General features: G+C 43.8%; 1 protein-coding gene across 1 annotated transcript in view; it reads left to right on the forward strand.

Moving 5' to 3' along the window:
* Positions 1-12,354, forward strand: part of si:ch211-196i2.1 (collagen alpha-2(I) chain) — a 38,991-nt gene extending 26,637 nt beyond the window's left edge. Inside the window, exons 19-44 of the mRNA XM_038965728.1 lie at positions 543-596; positions 739-792; positions 2,292-2,336; positions 2,509-2,616; positions 2,917-2,970; positions 3,347-3,400; positions 3,498-3,605; positions 3,784-3,837; positions 4,257-4,364; positions 4,537-4,590; positions 5,007-5,060; positions 5,215-5,268; positions 5,378-5,431; positions 5,532-5,639; positions 5,843-5,896; positions 6,076-6,129; positions 6,387-6,440; positions 6,620-6,673; positions 7,343-7,396; positions 7,485-7,538; positions 9,683-9,736; positions 10,054-10,116; positions 10,224-10,389; positions 10,824-10,933; positions 11,813-11,995; positions 12,202-12,354. Of these exons, the coding sequence (XP_038821656.1) occupies positions 543-596; positions 739-792; positions 2,292-2,336; positions 2,509-2,616; positions 2,917-2,970; positions 3,347-3,400; positions 3,498-3,605; positions 3,784-3,837; positions 4,257-4,364; positions 4,537-4,590; positions 5,007-5,060; positions 5,215-5,268; positions 5,378-5,431; positions 5,532-5,639; positions 5,843-5,896; positions 6,076-6,129; positions 6,387-6,440; positions 6,620-6,673; positions 7,343-7,396; positions 7,485-7,538; positions 9,683-9,736; positions 10,054-10,116; positions 10,224-10,389; positions 10,824-10,933; positions 11,813-11,995; positions 12,202-12,354 (2,016 nt within the window). The remainder of the gene's footprint in view (positions 1-542; positions 597-738; positions 793-2,291; positions 2,337-2,508; positions 2,617-2,916; positions 2,971-3,346; positions 3,401-3,497; positions 3,606-3,783; positions 3,838-4,256; positions 4,365-4,536; positions 4,591-5,006; positions 5,061-5,214; positions 5,269-5,377; positions 5,432-5,531; positions 5,640-5,842; positions 5,897-6,075; positions 6,130-6,386; positions 6,441-6,619; positions 6,674-7,342; positions 7,397-7,484; positions 7,539-9,682; positions 9,737-10,053; positions 10,117-10,223; positions 10,390-10,823; positions 10,934-11,812; positions 11,996-12,201) is intronic.
* The last annotated feature ends 2,410 nt before the right edge of the window (positions 12,355-14,764 follow it).

Genomic DNA, 14,764 nt, shown 5'->3' on the forward strand with positions numbered 1-14,764 from the left:
TTCCACCAACAATCATAGGACATTGATTGTGGATATTACTATCATAAACATGCACAATGATCTGGCAGACATGCCTAAATAATCAATTACTAGCTGCAATGATGAGCCATGAACAGAGTTAGTGTTGGGGGCTGAGGCCATCTGCACACAGCGTGCAGTGTGAGTGACTACTGTCTCATTGACAGGGCCCACCTGGACGGATAGGACCAACAGGTATCCCTGGGCCTCTGGGAGAGAGGGTCAGTGACACATTTAACAAGAAAGTGATTCATGTGATTCTCAATAGGACAACTTTGAACCGTGTGTGTGTGTGTGTGTGTGTGTGACGCTGTCTCTCTCCATCAGGGCTTCACTGGGAAGGAAGGTGTGGAGGGACCACAGGGCTCAGTAGGCACGTATGTAAGTGATGCTTCTGTAGGGCGTATAGGGCAAAGGGTTTGATCAGCACACTGAGAATGTCTCTGTTTTGTCCTCGTGTGTGTGTGTGCGTGTGTGTGTGCAACGTCCTTATATTACCACTCCCGTGTCTCTCTTGCCCCCAGGGTTTCCCGGGTAACGTGGGAATGCGTGGTACAACAGCTCACATGGGAGAGAGGGTAAGGACACTCATATGAGTTATGTAGTCAGTGATTATTCCAAACGGCCATACCAGACCTGCACCAGAATCACGTGTTTCTATGTGTAGCTCCTTTGAAATGTTTAGTCGTTATTGCGACTGACTGTGTATTTGTGTCTCAGGGAGAGACCGGCATGAGAGGCCTGCCTGGTCCTTCTGGGAAGCCTGGACCTCCAGTAAGTAACTGTGCTGTCATTGACAAGTCCACATACTGTATGTGACAAGTCCTTGTAGACAACTTCATTGAGTCTGGCGTTAGTTTGGGTGCTGGGTTTATTGAGTCTGTGCTGACTGGGCTGTATTTTATAGGGTTTATCAGGACCTCCTGGGGAGAGAGGCCCTCCAGGACCTCAGGTGAGATCAACCTCAATCACATTGGTCAATCAATTTTTTTTTTTTTTTTTTTCACCTTTATTTAACCAGGTAGGCTAGTTGAGAACAAGTTCTCATTTACAACTGCGATCTGGCCAAGATAAAGCAAAGCAGTTCGACACATACAACAACACAGAGTTACACATGGAATAAACAAACATACAGTCAATAATACAGTAGAAAAAGTCTATATACAGTGTGCAAATGAGGTAGGATAAGGAAGGTAAGGGAATAAATAGGCCATAGTGGCGGAATAATTACAATATACCAATTAAACACTGGAGTGATTGATGTGCAGAAGATGAATGTGCAAGTAGAGATACTGGGGTGTAAAGGAGCAAGATAAATACAGTATGGGGATGAGGTAGTTGGATGGGCTATTTACAGATGGGCTATGTACAGGTGCAGTGATCTGTGAGCTGCTCTAATAGCTGGTGCTTAAAGCTAGTGAGAGAGATGAGTCTCCAGCTTCAGTGATTTTTGCAGTTCGTTCCAATCATTGGCAGCAGAGAACTGGAAGGAAAGGCGGCCAAAGGAGGAATTGGCTTTGGGGGTGACCAGTGAGATATACCTGCTGGAGCGCGTGCTACGGGTGGGTGCTGCTATGGTGACCAGTGAGCTGAGATAAGGCGGGGCTTTACCTAGCAAAGACTTGTAGATGACCTGGAACCAGTGGATTTGGCGACGAGTATGAAGTGAGGGCCAGCCAACGAGAGCGTACAGGTTGCAATGGTGGGTAGTATATTGGGCTTTGGTGACAAAACGGATGGCACTGTGAGTGTTGGAGGCTATTATTTAAATGACATCGCCGAAGTCGAGGATCGGTAGGATGGTCAGTTTTACGAGGGTATGTTTGGCAGCATGAGTGAAGGATGCTTTTTTGCGAAATAGGAAGCCGATACTAGATTTAATTTTGGATTGGAGATGCTTAATGTGAGTCTAGAAGGAGAGTTTACAGTCTAGCCAGACACCTAGGTATTTGTAGTTGTCCACGTATTCTAAGTCAGGACCGTCCAGAGTAGTGATGCTGGACGGCGGGCAGGTGCGGGCAGCGATCGGTTGAAGAGCATGCATTTAGTTTTACTTGCATTTAAGAGCAGTTGGAGGCCACGGAAGGAGAGATGTATGGCATTGAAGCTCGTCTGGAGGTTAGTTAACACAGTGTCCAAAGAAGTGTCCAATACCAGAACTACATTTCCCAAATATCTCCTTTGAAAAATCAATCCGCAATGTGATGGTCATTGGCTGTATTTTGTAGTCCATGCTTTTCCTCCTTAATGATCTCTCTTGGTTTTCTCGTCAGGGTCGGCTGGGGGATCTGGGACCCACAGGGTCAGAGGGCCTACAGGTGAGTTAAAGCAGAACAGGCCTTATCACCACTCCATCAACAGTCCAAATGTTCTTACAGATCCATGCTCTATAATACACTGTCAATGTATAGTTAGTCTTGCTTGGCCAGACCAAAAGTTTAGACACAATATACAATGGGAACAAGACCAATCCTCACCTGTGTGTTCCAGGGACCCCCGGGTCTGCAGGGTTCAGATGGAGGGACAGGGAAGCCGGGGCCCAGGGGAAGCAGAGGGCCTCCGGGTACACAAGGTCCTGACGGACCAGCAGGAACCTCAGTGAGTGGGTACTTTCCAGCCGCTGCTCTCTTCTCCTCTAAACAACCTCTGAGGACTGTAACCTCTAGAACCTCTGTATAATCTCGTATGGGACATTGATGCCTGTTGGATGGATTTCTTGTCAGGGTTCAGTAGGTGAAATCAATCAATGTATTAGTAATTTATTAGATGGCTTACGGTTCGTCACCCATCGGATGCTTATTTGGCATGGTTTGGGATACCAAGCACAGCCCTTTAGCCATGTTTCAGTGTGATGCTGTGTTGTCCACCATTTTAAACTCTATGTGGTCCAATTCCCAGGGAATTTCAGGTGCTGGTGGACTCATAGGACCAACAGGGGAAAGAGGAGAAATGGTAAGTACAGCAAATATAATGACATGATGACAATATTATGTCTAGGGATGCAAAATTCCGGTAACTTTCCCCAAAATGTTCCGGTTTTCAAGATATCCTGGTTGGAGAATTCCGGATTTCCTGCTTATTCCCTACTGATTTGGAAAAGTTGCCGGAATTCTGCAACCCTAAATATGTATGATCTAGCAATGTTTGATGTGCTGTGTGTTTAACCACATTGTTTTTGGAACATGTCAGGGTATGCTGGGACCTCATGGGGATCTTGGTCCTCCTGGACTGGATGGGGAACAGGTTGGTAGAACACACTTCGAATAGGAAGTCTAATGTTTCGGGCAGGTGCGTTTTGTGATAGTTCTCTTCCGTTTCCTGTTTCCAGGGTACTCCTGGCCAATCAGGGTTGGAGGGGCCACCAGGAACGAAAGGGGAACAGGTCAGTGATACTGACACAATGATGCCTCTACAAACACATGGTTTAAATATATTTTTCACTTCTCAATACTTCATCTTCTACTTCGCATGTATTCTAGGGGGACCTAGGGCCTTGTGGGAAGTTTGGTCCTCCAGGGCAGCCTGGAGATCGAGGCCTACAGGGGCTCAAAGGGTTGCAAGGCTCTCGTGGACAAATGGGAAAAGAGGTGAGCGTGCCTTTGTCAGTTGATGTATACTCTACCTACCTGAACCATCACCTGTAGATTCTCACATGTGCACTTACTGTATGTAGTACATATCCCTTTACCCAAGCATCATACACACAACCAGACCATACAATATACTCTGCAGTGTAACTCTTGAGATGTCTCATTTGGTTCTTAGGGTGATGTTGGACCTACTGGCGATGCTGGTGGTCCAGGTTTCAAAGGGGAGAAGGTAAACACTGACTTTTCGGCACACAGCATCAATGTGAATGTGCTGTACGTATACTACATATCTATTCTATTCATATCTATTGCATTGGACACAAATTATTGACAGGGCCATAGAGGGGGTGGGTAGTGGTTACAAACAGGTTGAAAATTGGTTAAAATTACATCATTACAAACAGGTTGAAGATTTGTTGAATTTTTTTTTTTTAATTTAACCTTTATTTAACTAGGCAAGTCAGTTAAGAACAAATTATTATTTACAATGACGGCCTACCCATAATTACAAACAGGTTGAAATCTGGTTGAAAGAACGTAATTACAAACAGGTTGAAATCTGGTTGAAAGAACGTCATTACAAACAGGTTGAAATCTGGTTGAAATTACATCATGGTGATGTCTGACTGACATGGCTGTTATTTGCAGGGTGATGTGGGGCCTCTGGGGCCAACAGGGCGGAATGGTCCATGGGGGGCGCTGGGGGAGAATGGGGAGAAGGGACCAAAAGGAGAAAAGGCCCACATCGGACTTATGGTGAGTGCTCAGATGACAATACATAGTGAGCTGCACATTCTAGCTTATGTTCAACACACATTGAAACCATCAAATGGAATCAACTGAAGTGATTTTCAATATGATTTTTGAGATGTGGCTTTGGGTGGTCAATTTGATGACTGGTGCTCCACCTCTGTGCTGTGTCCACCAGGGTCAGCCAGGATTTATGGGAGGACTAGGACCTGCAGGCTTGTCAGGGCTACAGGTGAGGCAGGAAGCGGTATTTATGTCAATGAAATGTACGTGTTTATCTCTGACAAGTATTGACCACTACCAGATACTACTACAGTATATGTCACTCGAAGTTCTACATTTCTTGTTGACATTAACTCAAATTGATCCATGTCCAATGAGCATATATATTTCCCAATAGATTAGACTTCTCTGCTCTGTTAGGCTCTTTCTCAATTTATCTTTCCTTGATTCCTCACATCCTCTTTTTTTGCTTCTTTCTCAAAACCGATTGGAGAAGAAGACCTGAAGGGAGGGACCTTGAATCTAGTCCTCCAATATGGTTGAGAAGGAGGCGAGGAGATAGGATGGGAGGAATTGAGGAAAGACGGTTGGACATAGTGTTGTCAGGGTAACGGTGATTCATTGGTCTCTTCTGCTTCTTCTCAGGGTATCATGGGCCCCAGGGGGCCTCCAGGGCCAGATGGACCTGAAGGAGAGAAGGTAATGACTTGATTCCCTGGCCTGCACATCAAATGGAGGAGCAATTTAGGACAGGGAAATGCTAAACGCTTCCACTACCCCAAAAAATCCAAGCAATTACTTCAGAGCAGACCTGTAATTCCCATCTGCTTTCTCTGTCTCTCTCCTTCTCTAGGGCCAGTCTGGGTCTGGCGGAGCCATCGGACGTCCTGGCAGAACAGGGCCTCCGGTAACAGTCGCTTCATGACCTAATTACTACAGTACTGATATTGTATGCAGGGTGAATGGCATTTGTCCTTTTGGTATAATTTCATGTTGTCTTGTTGTTGTATTCTCAGGGGGTGGCTGGAGTCTCAGGGGTCAGAGGTGACCCAGGGATGCCAAGAGCACAGGTCTGTGTCTTTTAGACCACCGTCTAGTCAAGTCAGCCATATTCCCAGTGATTCCCCTACAAATAGCATTATCCATGTGCTGGTGTGGTGTACATTGCAGGGTCCAGTTGGGAAGGTTGGGCCTGAGGGAGACTTGGGCCATAAAGGTGAGCCAGGGCCAGACGGGGGAAAAGGGGAGCCAGGGGGATCAGGCGAGCCAGGAGAACAGGTGAGCACATTGTGTTGCTGCCAGTTTGGCCCTTAGGCCCCTAAAGCAACACATCAGTTCAGGTGAAATAGACAGTGCCCCATTTAACCCCAATTCAATGTCTGGTTTTATTATAAATATAATTTTCATAATATACTCTACCGTGCAATAAATCAGAAATAGATAAGTCTTCAAGCTATTTGATTTTGTATTGGTCTCTCTAGGGGCTCGACGGTCTGCCAGGCATCAGAGGGCCACCAGCACTTCCTGGTTTAGAGGTAAAGAGCAGCGACATCTTAGTCTGGTCCCAGATCTGTTTGTGCACTTGCCAACTCTGTTGCTCATTGTCAAGTCAAACATGTCTGGCACTCAGGCTAGAAAAATCTTTCCTCAAAGACATACTATTTGCTTCGGCTTCATTCTTCCTTGTTTGTTATTGTTTCCTCTCCCACCACAGGGGCTACAGGGTGAGGTGGGAGCCCAGGGGCCAGAAGGTCCCGTTGGGGTGCTGGTGAGTACACAGACACAAGGGTGGGGCACAGGGATGCCATGGATGATGTAACTGCATTAGGCTCCTACAGCAGCGGGTTTCCTTCTGGGTTTGTTGTCTAGCCGATAATGATGACCTCAAGCAGTATCAAATGGTCATCTTCAGTATGTAAAACTAACAGCACTACCAGAAGGTCACCTATATTTTTTCAACCTGATAAGCTTTCTCTGACATCGTGGATGTTTCTTAAAGTCATTCTATTGTGTTGAATGTTGCAGGGTGTCAGGGGAAGCCAAGGACCTGAGGGACAACAGGGACTGAAAGGAGAGAAGGTGAGATCAAGATGCTCCATCTCTCTATTATCCTTTTCTCATTCCTTCTCCTCTTTGTACTGTGAAACCCAATCTCAAGTCTGGCACTGGCCTGCATTCAGCTCACCTCTCTGGGGCACTTGTGCACACAGAGGCTAGATTATATCCTCCTGTTTGTTGATGCTGTGTTTGCTCAACAGGGAGATGACGGCAGAGATGGATCACCTGGAAAGACAGGTCACATCGGAAGGAGGGTGAGGGCTCCCTCCTTCAATCCATTCAATTTCACAGTGTGAATAAAAGGGGTTGTATTCTAGGAAAATAGATTATCCAGGTTCATGAATGAAAGATGAGGGATGCACTCAAAAGTAGCTCACTACAAAGGGAATAGGGTGTCATTTGGGACACGACCAAGATCTGTCAGTGTGTTTTACCCTTGCCTCATTCACCAACATTGTAAACATTCACAGGGGAAAAGAGGCAAGGCTGGAATCAGGGGCACAAGAGGAGAGAGAGGACCAAAGGTCAGAGGTCGGGTGATGTGAAGGGTCACACACGCACATGCACACACACACACACCCACACTCCAATCTCTTAACCATGTTGTATATTATACATATCATGGTGTGCACGAACGTTGTGTCCTGTCATTCCTACAGGGGAAAAGGGGAAATGTGGGATTGATTGGTCCTCCAGGATGGGCAGGGTCTATAGTAAGTCCAACAGATTGATACTGTATCATCAATTAGGACTGTCATCATCCACGCTCTGTTTCACCACTTCTTCATTCAATCCCAGGCAGAGATAGTATCTGATGTACTTCACTGTGAGCAGTATTGTTTCATTAGAGTAAAGCATTGTTACGTGATAATGCTTTAGGTCGACTGATGATTGATATACAGCTGACGTCTTTTCTCTCTCAGGGAATCCCAGGCTTGCGAGGAGACGGAGGGGATCAGGGTGATAAAGGGAGCAAGGTTGGAATATAATTGAATTATTGATACTAGTGAATCAGAGAGAGTTGCATTGTGAAGCCTTATTTACCATATATGTTCCCCTATACAGGGAGAGAAAGGGGACATAGGGCCGCTCGGTCCACCAGGGGGTGATGGCCTAAAGGTACGTTTTGATTGAAAAACGTCTGGTATTCATAAAACGTCTCAGAGTAGGAGTGCTGATCTAGGATCAGGTCCCCACCTGTCCATTGTCAGGATTCACCTAGCGGTCATGATTTGGGGCTGTACAAATGTTTGATGTATCAGAATAATTGATTATGCTTATGTTTTATTAATAGAAGGGGAGGGGTTATAAGACCCCTCCCTCCTTACATTTATAGGGTTTTAGGGATTAACAATATATATATTCATTGTAGAAGTTTAGTATTGTTCTACAGTTGTATTTTAGTTCTCTCTCTTTCTGCCTCATTATAAAGAGGCCCCTCTTAGAAATGTGTGACTTAGACAGAACTCTTCAGCGGAGTGAAGGAGATAAGACTAGGCAAACATTCCACAATAAATCAACTTTGGGGGGAGGGGACATTTACTGCTAAGTGTTTAGCTAACAATAAAGGCCCTGTTTATACAGCTTTGTAGGCATGGTTCTGGTCCCAGGAGTAGAGGATGATGACGTAGGCAGTGATATCACCAGGGCGCGACTTAGGGTTTAATGAAACCACTGGAGACCTTTTGTTGGATGCAGAACTTACTCAGAAACATGCGTGCTATGTTCCTGTTTGTCAACTTCTGTCTGCAATTGCATTAATAAAGGTTTTTGAATGATTTTAATTAAAGATATTGTAATAATGCTAATTTCACCAATGAACCAATGATTGACAAAGAAGGACGTAAGGAACACCATCAACTTCAATCTAGAATGCAAAACGTATCCTAGGTCAACACTCCTACTCTGAGACACTACAAACAAGCCTTGGTGTCAGTTTTAACACCATAGAAAAATGACATACAGACAGGTTTGGCAACATTCCAGAAATAGGACGTTGCCTAAAATACTATGCTGTAAGTAGGAGATGGGCCGTGACAAACAGACTGGCTAACTGTATGTTTTACAGGGTAGTCAGGGTCCTGTTGGGGTGCCAGGACAGACAGGTCCAAAGGGAGATCAGGTGAAGCAACATTATCTCAACACACTCTTCCTTTCAAACCATCTATAGCAAGAACTCTCAATGATAGCACCATAGCCATTAGTGACAGTTACCAAAAGCCATGAGGCTCATTGAACCAATAGTGATTTATCCGAGTTTTTTTTGCTTTCTTTTTCTTTCTGAAAAGATTAGTTGATAACTGTTTATCAACGTTTCATGATCTATTATTTCCCACCAGGGGAATATTGGACCTTCTGGGCCAAGAGGAACACCTGGGATGCCAGGACTACCTGTAAGTAACCCTTCCTGGATCATCTCAGAAATATCTTCCCAAGCCCTTTCAATCCTCCCAAATGGCTCCCTATTACTTAAGTAGTGCACTACGGACCCTGGTCAAAAGTAGTGCACTATATATGGAATCTATGTTCCATTTGGGTGCGCAGGGAATGTAAAATCATAGTTCTTTTGCAAGGACAAACGAGCGCTAGAACACTAAGTCCATCATTCAGCCACATAGCTTGACAACCCCCATGTCTATTAACCATCAAGACGAAGACTCTGTGAATGCCTAAAAGTAAGTTATTATGATGATTATGATAATGTCTAGAATTCCTTTTAAATTGCAGACTGTCTTATATAAGTTCATTTCTTTGTTATCACCAGACTGTCCTGCCATTCTGCCGTTCTCTCTGAGTTTAGCTGTAGATTATTACTCTGTTCAACTCGCCATTGCCTCGGCTCTTAAAAGCATTGAAGCTGTAGCTAATGTGATCATAATGCAGTGAGTCAAGGCATCGCAAGGTTGCAACAGCTGTTAGTGCAGAGCGGTGTGCTTCCGACCTGAGAGTCAAACTCATCTCCTTTTTCTTCTCTCGATCTGTAGGGTTTGTTTGGAGAAAAGGTATGATATAACAAATGGGTTTCTTGTTTTCTCAACATTTCAAAACCAAACCCCATGTAGAGCTGCGTGTTAGCTTTTTCTCACAGTAAAAGCAAACCTTCACAATCACATATGTCATCACAATGGAAAACACAGAGGGGAAAGTAGTGGGATAGTACTACAGTGTGCATTTCCTTATCTAACTACATTTGAATATGGCGTAGTAAATATGGAATGGTAGAAATCCACTCTCGTCTCACTATATGGCCTGTATGTCCATAGGGTTTGAAAGGATTTGAGGGATATCCTGGGCAACCTGGTAAGAGGGGCCTGCCGGTAAGTGACACTGATTTCATACGCAATGGTCAATAGTACATTTCGTCAAATGCTGAAGATTGACCACAGAGACAAAAAAAAAGATTGCATCCATCACACAGTAACCTCCCACTTAGGGTAACACAATTCTGATTATGTTCCCGAAAATTCCCAGATTTTCTAGAAATACTTGTTGGAGGATTCCCGGATTTCCTGCTTATTCCCACCTGATTTGAGGAATATTCCAACTGGGATTTCTGGAAAACCTGGGTATTTTGAGAAAGTTACTGGAATTTTACAACCCTAGTCCCACTCTTTTTTTGTTGCGTTTTTTTCAGGGGGCACCTGGACTCCCAGGACTTCCAGGTCCTTCAGTGAATATGACCCTCACTCAACTCAAGGCAAGTCATTCATCTTCGGCAAGTAGGACTGTGTCCCAAAAGCCACTAGATGAAGTGGTGAAAGGAATAACTCCATAATGATCATATCGTTCTCATCACCATTGTAGGACCTGATGTACCTGTCAGACAAGCCCAACTACCCCCTGATCCAGACCCTGCTGGACTCTCTGCACCAGGACCTGAGGCTGCTGCTGGACCCACCTGACGGCAGCAAGGAGCACCCTGCCACCACCTGCCTGGAGCTGTGGCTCTGCCACCCTGATTACACTAGTGGTCAGAAACCCTATCTATACCTGTATTGTATATCTATGAGCCAAAGCCCTTTGTGCTGCTTGAAAATACTCATTAGAGTGGCCACAGCATCCTAATCCCATGGCTCCCATACTCATTAGAGTGGCCACAGCATCCTAATCCCATGGCTCCCATACTCATTAGAGTGGCCACAGCATCCTAATCCCATGGCTCCCATACTCATTAGAGTGGCCACAGCATCCTAATCCCATGGCTCCCAAGTTGTCAAAGCAAATTAGAAGCACGGTAGAGAAAGACAATGTTATCCATTGTATGGCTTGTTCTCAGAGGAAGATCTCATAGCTCTTTAGGAGTGTCGTTGCACATCATAGCGTATGGCGACTAGTGAATATACCTGAATGTTACAGGTCAGGATGAGGATACACTGAGATGATGGTTGCTGTTTGTCTGTACAGGGATGTATTACATTGATCCTAACCAGGGCAGCCCTGCTGATGCTCTCCTGGCCTACTGCAACTTCTCTGGCACAGCCGCACACACCTGCCTTCACCCCAGAGACGCCCAGGTAGACAATAACATCATCAGTATCCCACACATCTCACCTCTCACCCTCACACCTCTCTATCAAACCAACAGTGGGAATAATCCTGCAACAAATGGCTACAGAATAATGAGATGCTGTCTGGACAAGCAGAGAATAAATCAATTTTTAACGGGAATCCAATTTATTTGTTTGTTTTTTTTGCCTTTGAGCTAAATGCTAATATCAAGAACAGAGACTGTCAACATACACATTTTTAAATATGCCTCCAGATATCAGTGTAAACTTTTTTAGAATTCATGCCATCGACCAGTGTGTATCTGACAATTGAGCAGGTCCTGCAAGCTAATATCCACAATCATATTTATACTTAATACCATACACATAATACATAATCCTATTCATACTTAATACCATACTCATAATACATAATCCTATTCATACTTAATACCATACTCATAATATATAATCATATTTTAATACCATACTCATAATGCATAATCATATTCATACGTAATAACATACTCATAATACATAATCATAGTTTAATACCATACTCATAATACATAATCATATTCATACTTAATACCATACTGATAGTACATAATAATATTGGTTTCTACATAAAGATGCCCACGAAGGCCTGGCTTATGGATTCAGAGACAGACAGCTCATTCCAATGGCTCAGCAAGCAGGAACAAGGATTTCAGGTTGTCTGTTCTCTCTACTTCTCCTCTGAAATATACTCTCTTTCTCTAGTGTCAACTATTCCATTTATAGTAACGGAAAGCTAATTCAATAGTAACTGCATCAATTGAGTGTATTATATTTGTACTGATGTCTCACAGTCTCTCATAGCTGAGTTCTAAAGCATAATGTCTGCCTTTCTGCCACCACTGGCAGTTCTATTATCCAGGGGCCAATGTGGTCCAGATGCGTTTCCTGAGGTTGCAGAGTTGGAGAGCCTTGCAGAAGATCACCTACACCTGCCACCCGGGACACAGACTGGGCCACACAGACAGAGAGGTCAAGTTCCTGACAGACACAAGGAGACAGAGTTACTTAGGAGCTCTTAACGACTGCATTGTAAGTTTTTTATTATTTTTTCATTTGACTAAGTATTTCACTTACAAATACTTTAGAGTTATGCACTCCTTGCTAAGAGTGACAATGGGATGTCACAAAAGATCAAGTAGGAGAAATAGGATTGAAAAATATGTTTTTTTTCATGATCGCTGATGTATATTATTGGCCAACTGCGTAATTGTTTTTCTGTCTTTGTGCTGTGGCAGCCGGGAGAAGAGGTGGACTCGCTGGAGCCGTGGGAGTCTGTGTTTGAATTTGAGGACCTCAACCTGCTTCCTGTGAGAGATGTGGCTGTGTTCGGGGGCGGAAATGTCACACGCGAGTTTGGCTTCACCATCGGGCCCGTGTGTTTCAGCTAGAGAGGGAGACATGGGGCCTATAGGCTCATTTCCCACCCCCTTGGACTCACCGAGGGAGGATAAGAGACTGTGTGCAGGACCCCAAGACAGCTAGAGAACAAGAAGACAGGGAATCAATCCCTCTGGCATTTTGTGATCACTCCTCTTTCCATTTGATATTTTTGGTGGAGATCAATCAATTCTCTAATTGACTGTCTCCACATAAATTTCTCTTTGAGCGTGCATCAATTTCCAAAGTTCTTTCGGACAATTGTGTTTTCGTTTACAGAGACGTTTATCATGTAATGAATATATAATATAATGTTTTGATTTCTATATAAAATGGTTATTTTGAATCTTTTTCCATTTGTTTTCACAGCAACAGTTTATTATGCTGTAAAGCTTTCCATAATAGCCAACGACCTATTTTGTATATGAACAGTCCTATGCCCTAATGGTCTGTTTTATATCCGATGCAGTGGATTCAACCTCTCAACAATGTGTTCCATTTGGACACAGCTCACGTTGTCCTATAGGTCATCCCTGACCTTCCCAAAGGTGCTCACTGACAAACCACTGCTTGTACTTCAGGAGCCAAGGAACTCGCTTTTGCGTTGTTGAACTTGTTTCTTTAGATTAGATAATGACCAACCTGTTCTAAAACCCGGATCTCTTGCAATTAACTGATTCCCTCCCTGTTGGCAGTGATGGAAGCAACAAAAAATAATATTTCAGCCATCCTTGACATTTGTACAGTTACTGGCCTATTTTTTATTTGTAAAAAAACATTCTTGTGGTACAGTCTCAGGTGCAGTCTTGATATTCAACATGGCACTGAAGCTGCTGTGCACACTACGTGATGTATATTACGTGCATTCAAAACATAACTCAATTGAAGTGCTATAGATCTATTTCAGGTGTTCTAATAAAGAGGCATTATGTTGGACTGCTGGCTCTCCCGCCCAAGCACTTTAGCACTGAGCAATTGCTTTCCAAGTCATCATTTCATTCAATCAATTAGCCTAAGTGAAGAAGCAGCATACTCTGTCCCTGCAGCTGCTCAGCAATGCCAGGATTGCTCAAGAGGTGGGGGTTCATTATTGGCCTGTGTTCACAAAGTGTTTCAGACTATGAGTGCTGATCTCAGATCAGTTTTGCCTTTTAATCATAATTATATGGACCAGGAGACCTGATCCTAGATCAGCACTCCTACTCAGACTCTTTGTGAATATGGGCCATTGAGAGCAGTGCATTTAATTTTTTTTCCATCATATTTTTCATCATAAAGCAATTCACTATTGTAGTCGTCTGTCTCTACAGATGTAGGATCTTAATTTGAACACTCTTTTGTTGCTGAAAATTTGCAAACCTATAGTGTATTAATGTCCATTAATTATAATCCACATAACAATTCACATTTCATGTTGCTGCAGGATTATTTTCCTCCTGTAGCTAACTGGCTCAAATTAAGATCCTACATATGTACACTATATAGACAAAAGTATGTGGACACCCCTTCAAATGAGTGGATTTCAACCACACCTGTTGCTGACAGGTTTGGCGGATGCCAGGAAAACGCTACCTGCCCCAATGCATATTGCCAACTGTAAAGTTTGGTGGAGGAGAAATAATTGCCTGGGTCTGATTGTTATGGTTTGGGCTAGGCCCCTTATTCCAGTGAAGGGAAATCTTAACGCTACAGCATACAATGACATTCTAGACGATTCTGTGCTTCCAACTTTGTGGCAACAGTTTTGGGGAGGTACTTTTCTGTTTCAGCATGACAATGCCCCCGTGCGCAATGCGAGGTCCATACAGAAATGGTTTGTCGAGATTGGTGTGGAAGAACTTGACTGGCCTGCACATAGCCCTGACCTAAACCCCATCGAACACATTTGGGATGAATTAGAACGCCAACTGTGAGCCAGGCCTAATCGCCTAACATCAGTACCCGACCTCACTAATGTTATTGTGGCTGAATGGAAGCACGTCCCCGCAGCAATGTTCCAACATCTAGTGTAAAGGCTGTTTTAGCAGCAAAGGGGGGACCAACACCACATTAATGCTCATGATGTTGGAATGAGATGTTCGACGAGCAGGTGTCCATATACTTTTGGTCATGTAGTGTATGTGTAATGGCCAACCAACGAACAGGGAATTCAGGAAGGTCTCAGGGAACATACAGTATCTTTGCATGCAGTAGCTTGCATTAAGGACTATGTATAATGTTCTGTCTTATAAGTACTCAACTTCCAATCAGTAGCCACCTCCCATACCAAACTCCAGGAAGAACATTCCAAGCATGGCAGATAGAAATGTTTCATAGAAGGGTGGACATCACTATGTGGAGTACAAGAAGACAACAGTGTCCTTTCTAGTATACTGTAGGGCTTATTCTTTATCAGCTAAATATTTTATTTTTCACCGTACA

This window comes from Salvelinus namaycush, chromosome 26 (genome assembly GCF_016432855.1).
Source record: "Salvelinus namaycush isolate Seneca chromosome 26, SaNama_1.0, whole genome shotgun sequence".
Taxonomy (NCBI): domain Eukaryota; kingdom Metazoa; phylum Chordata; class Actinopteri; order Salmoniformes; family Salmonidae; genus Salvelinus; species Salvelinus namaycush.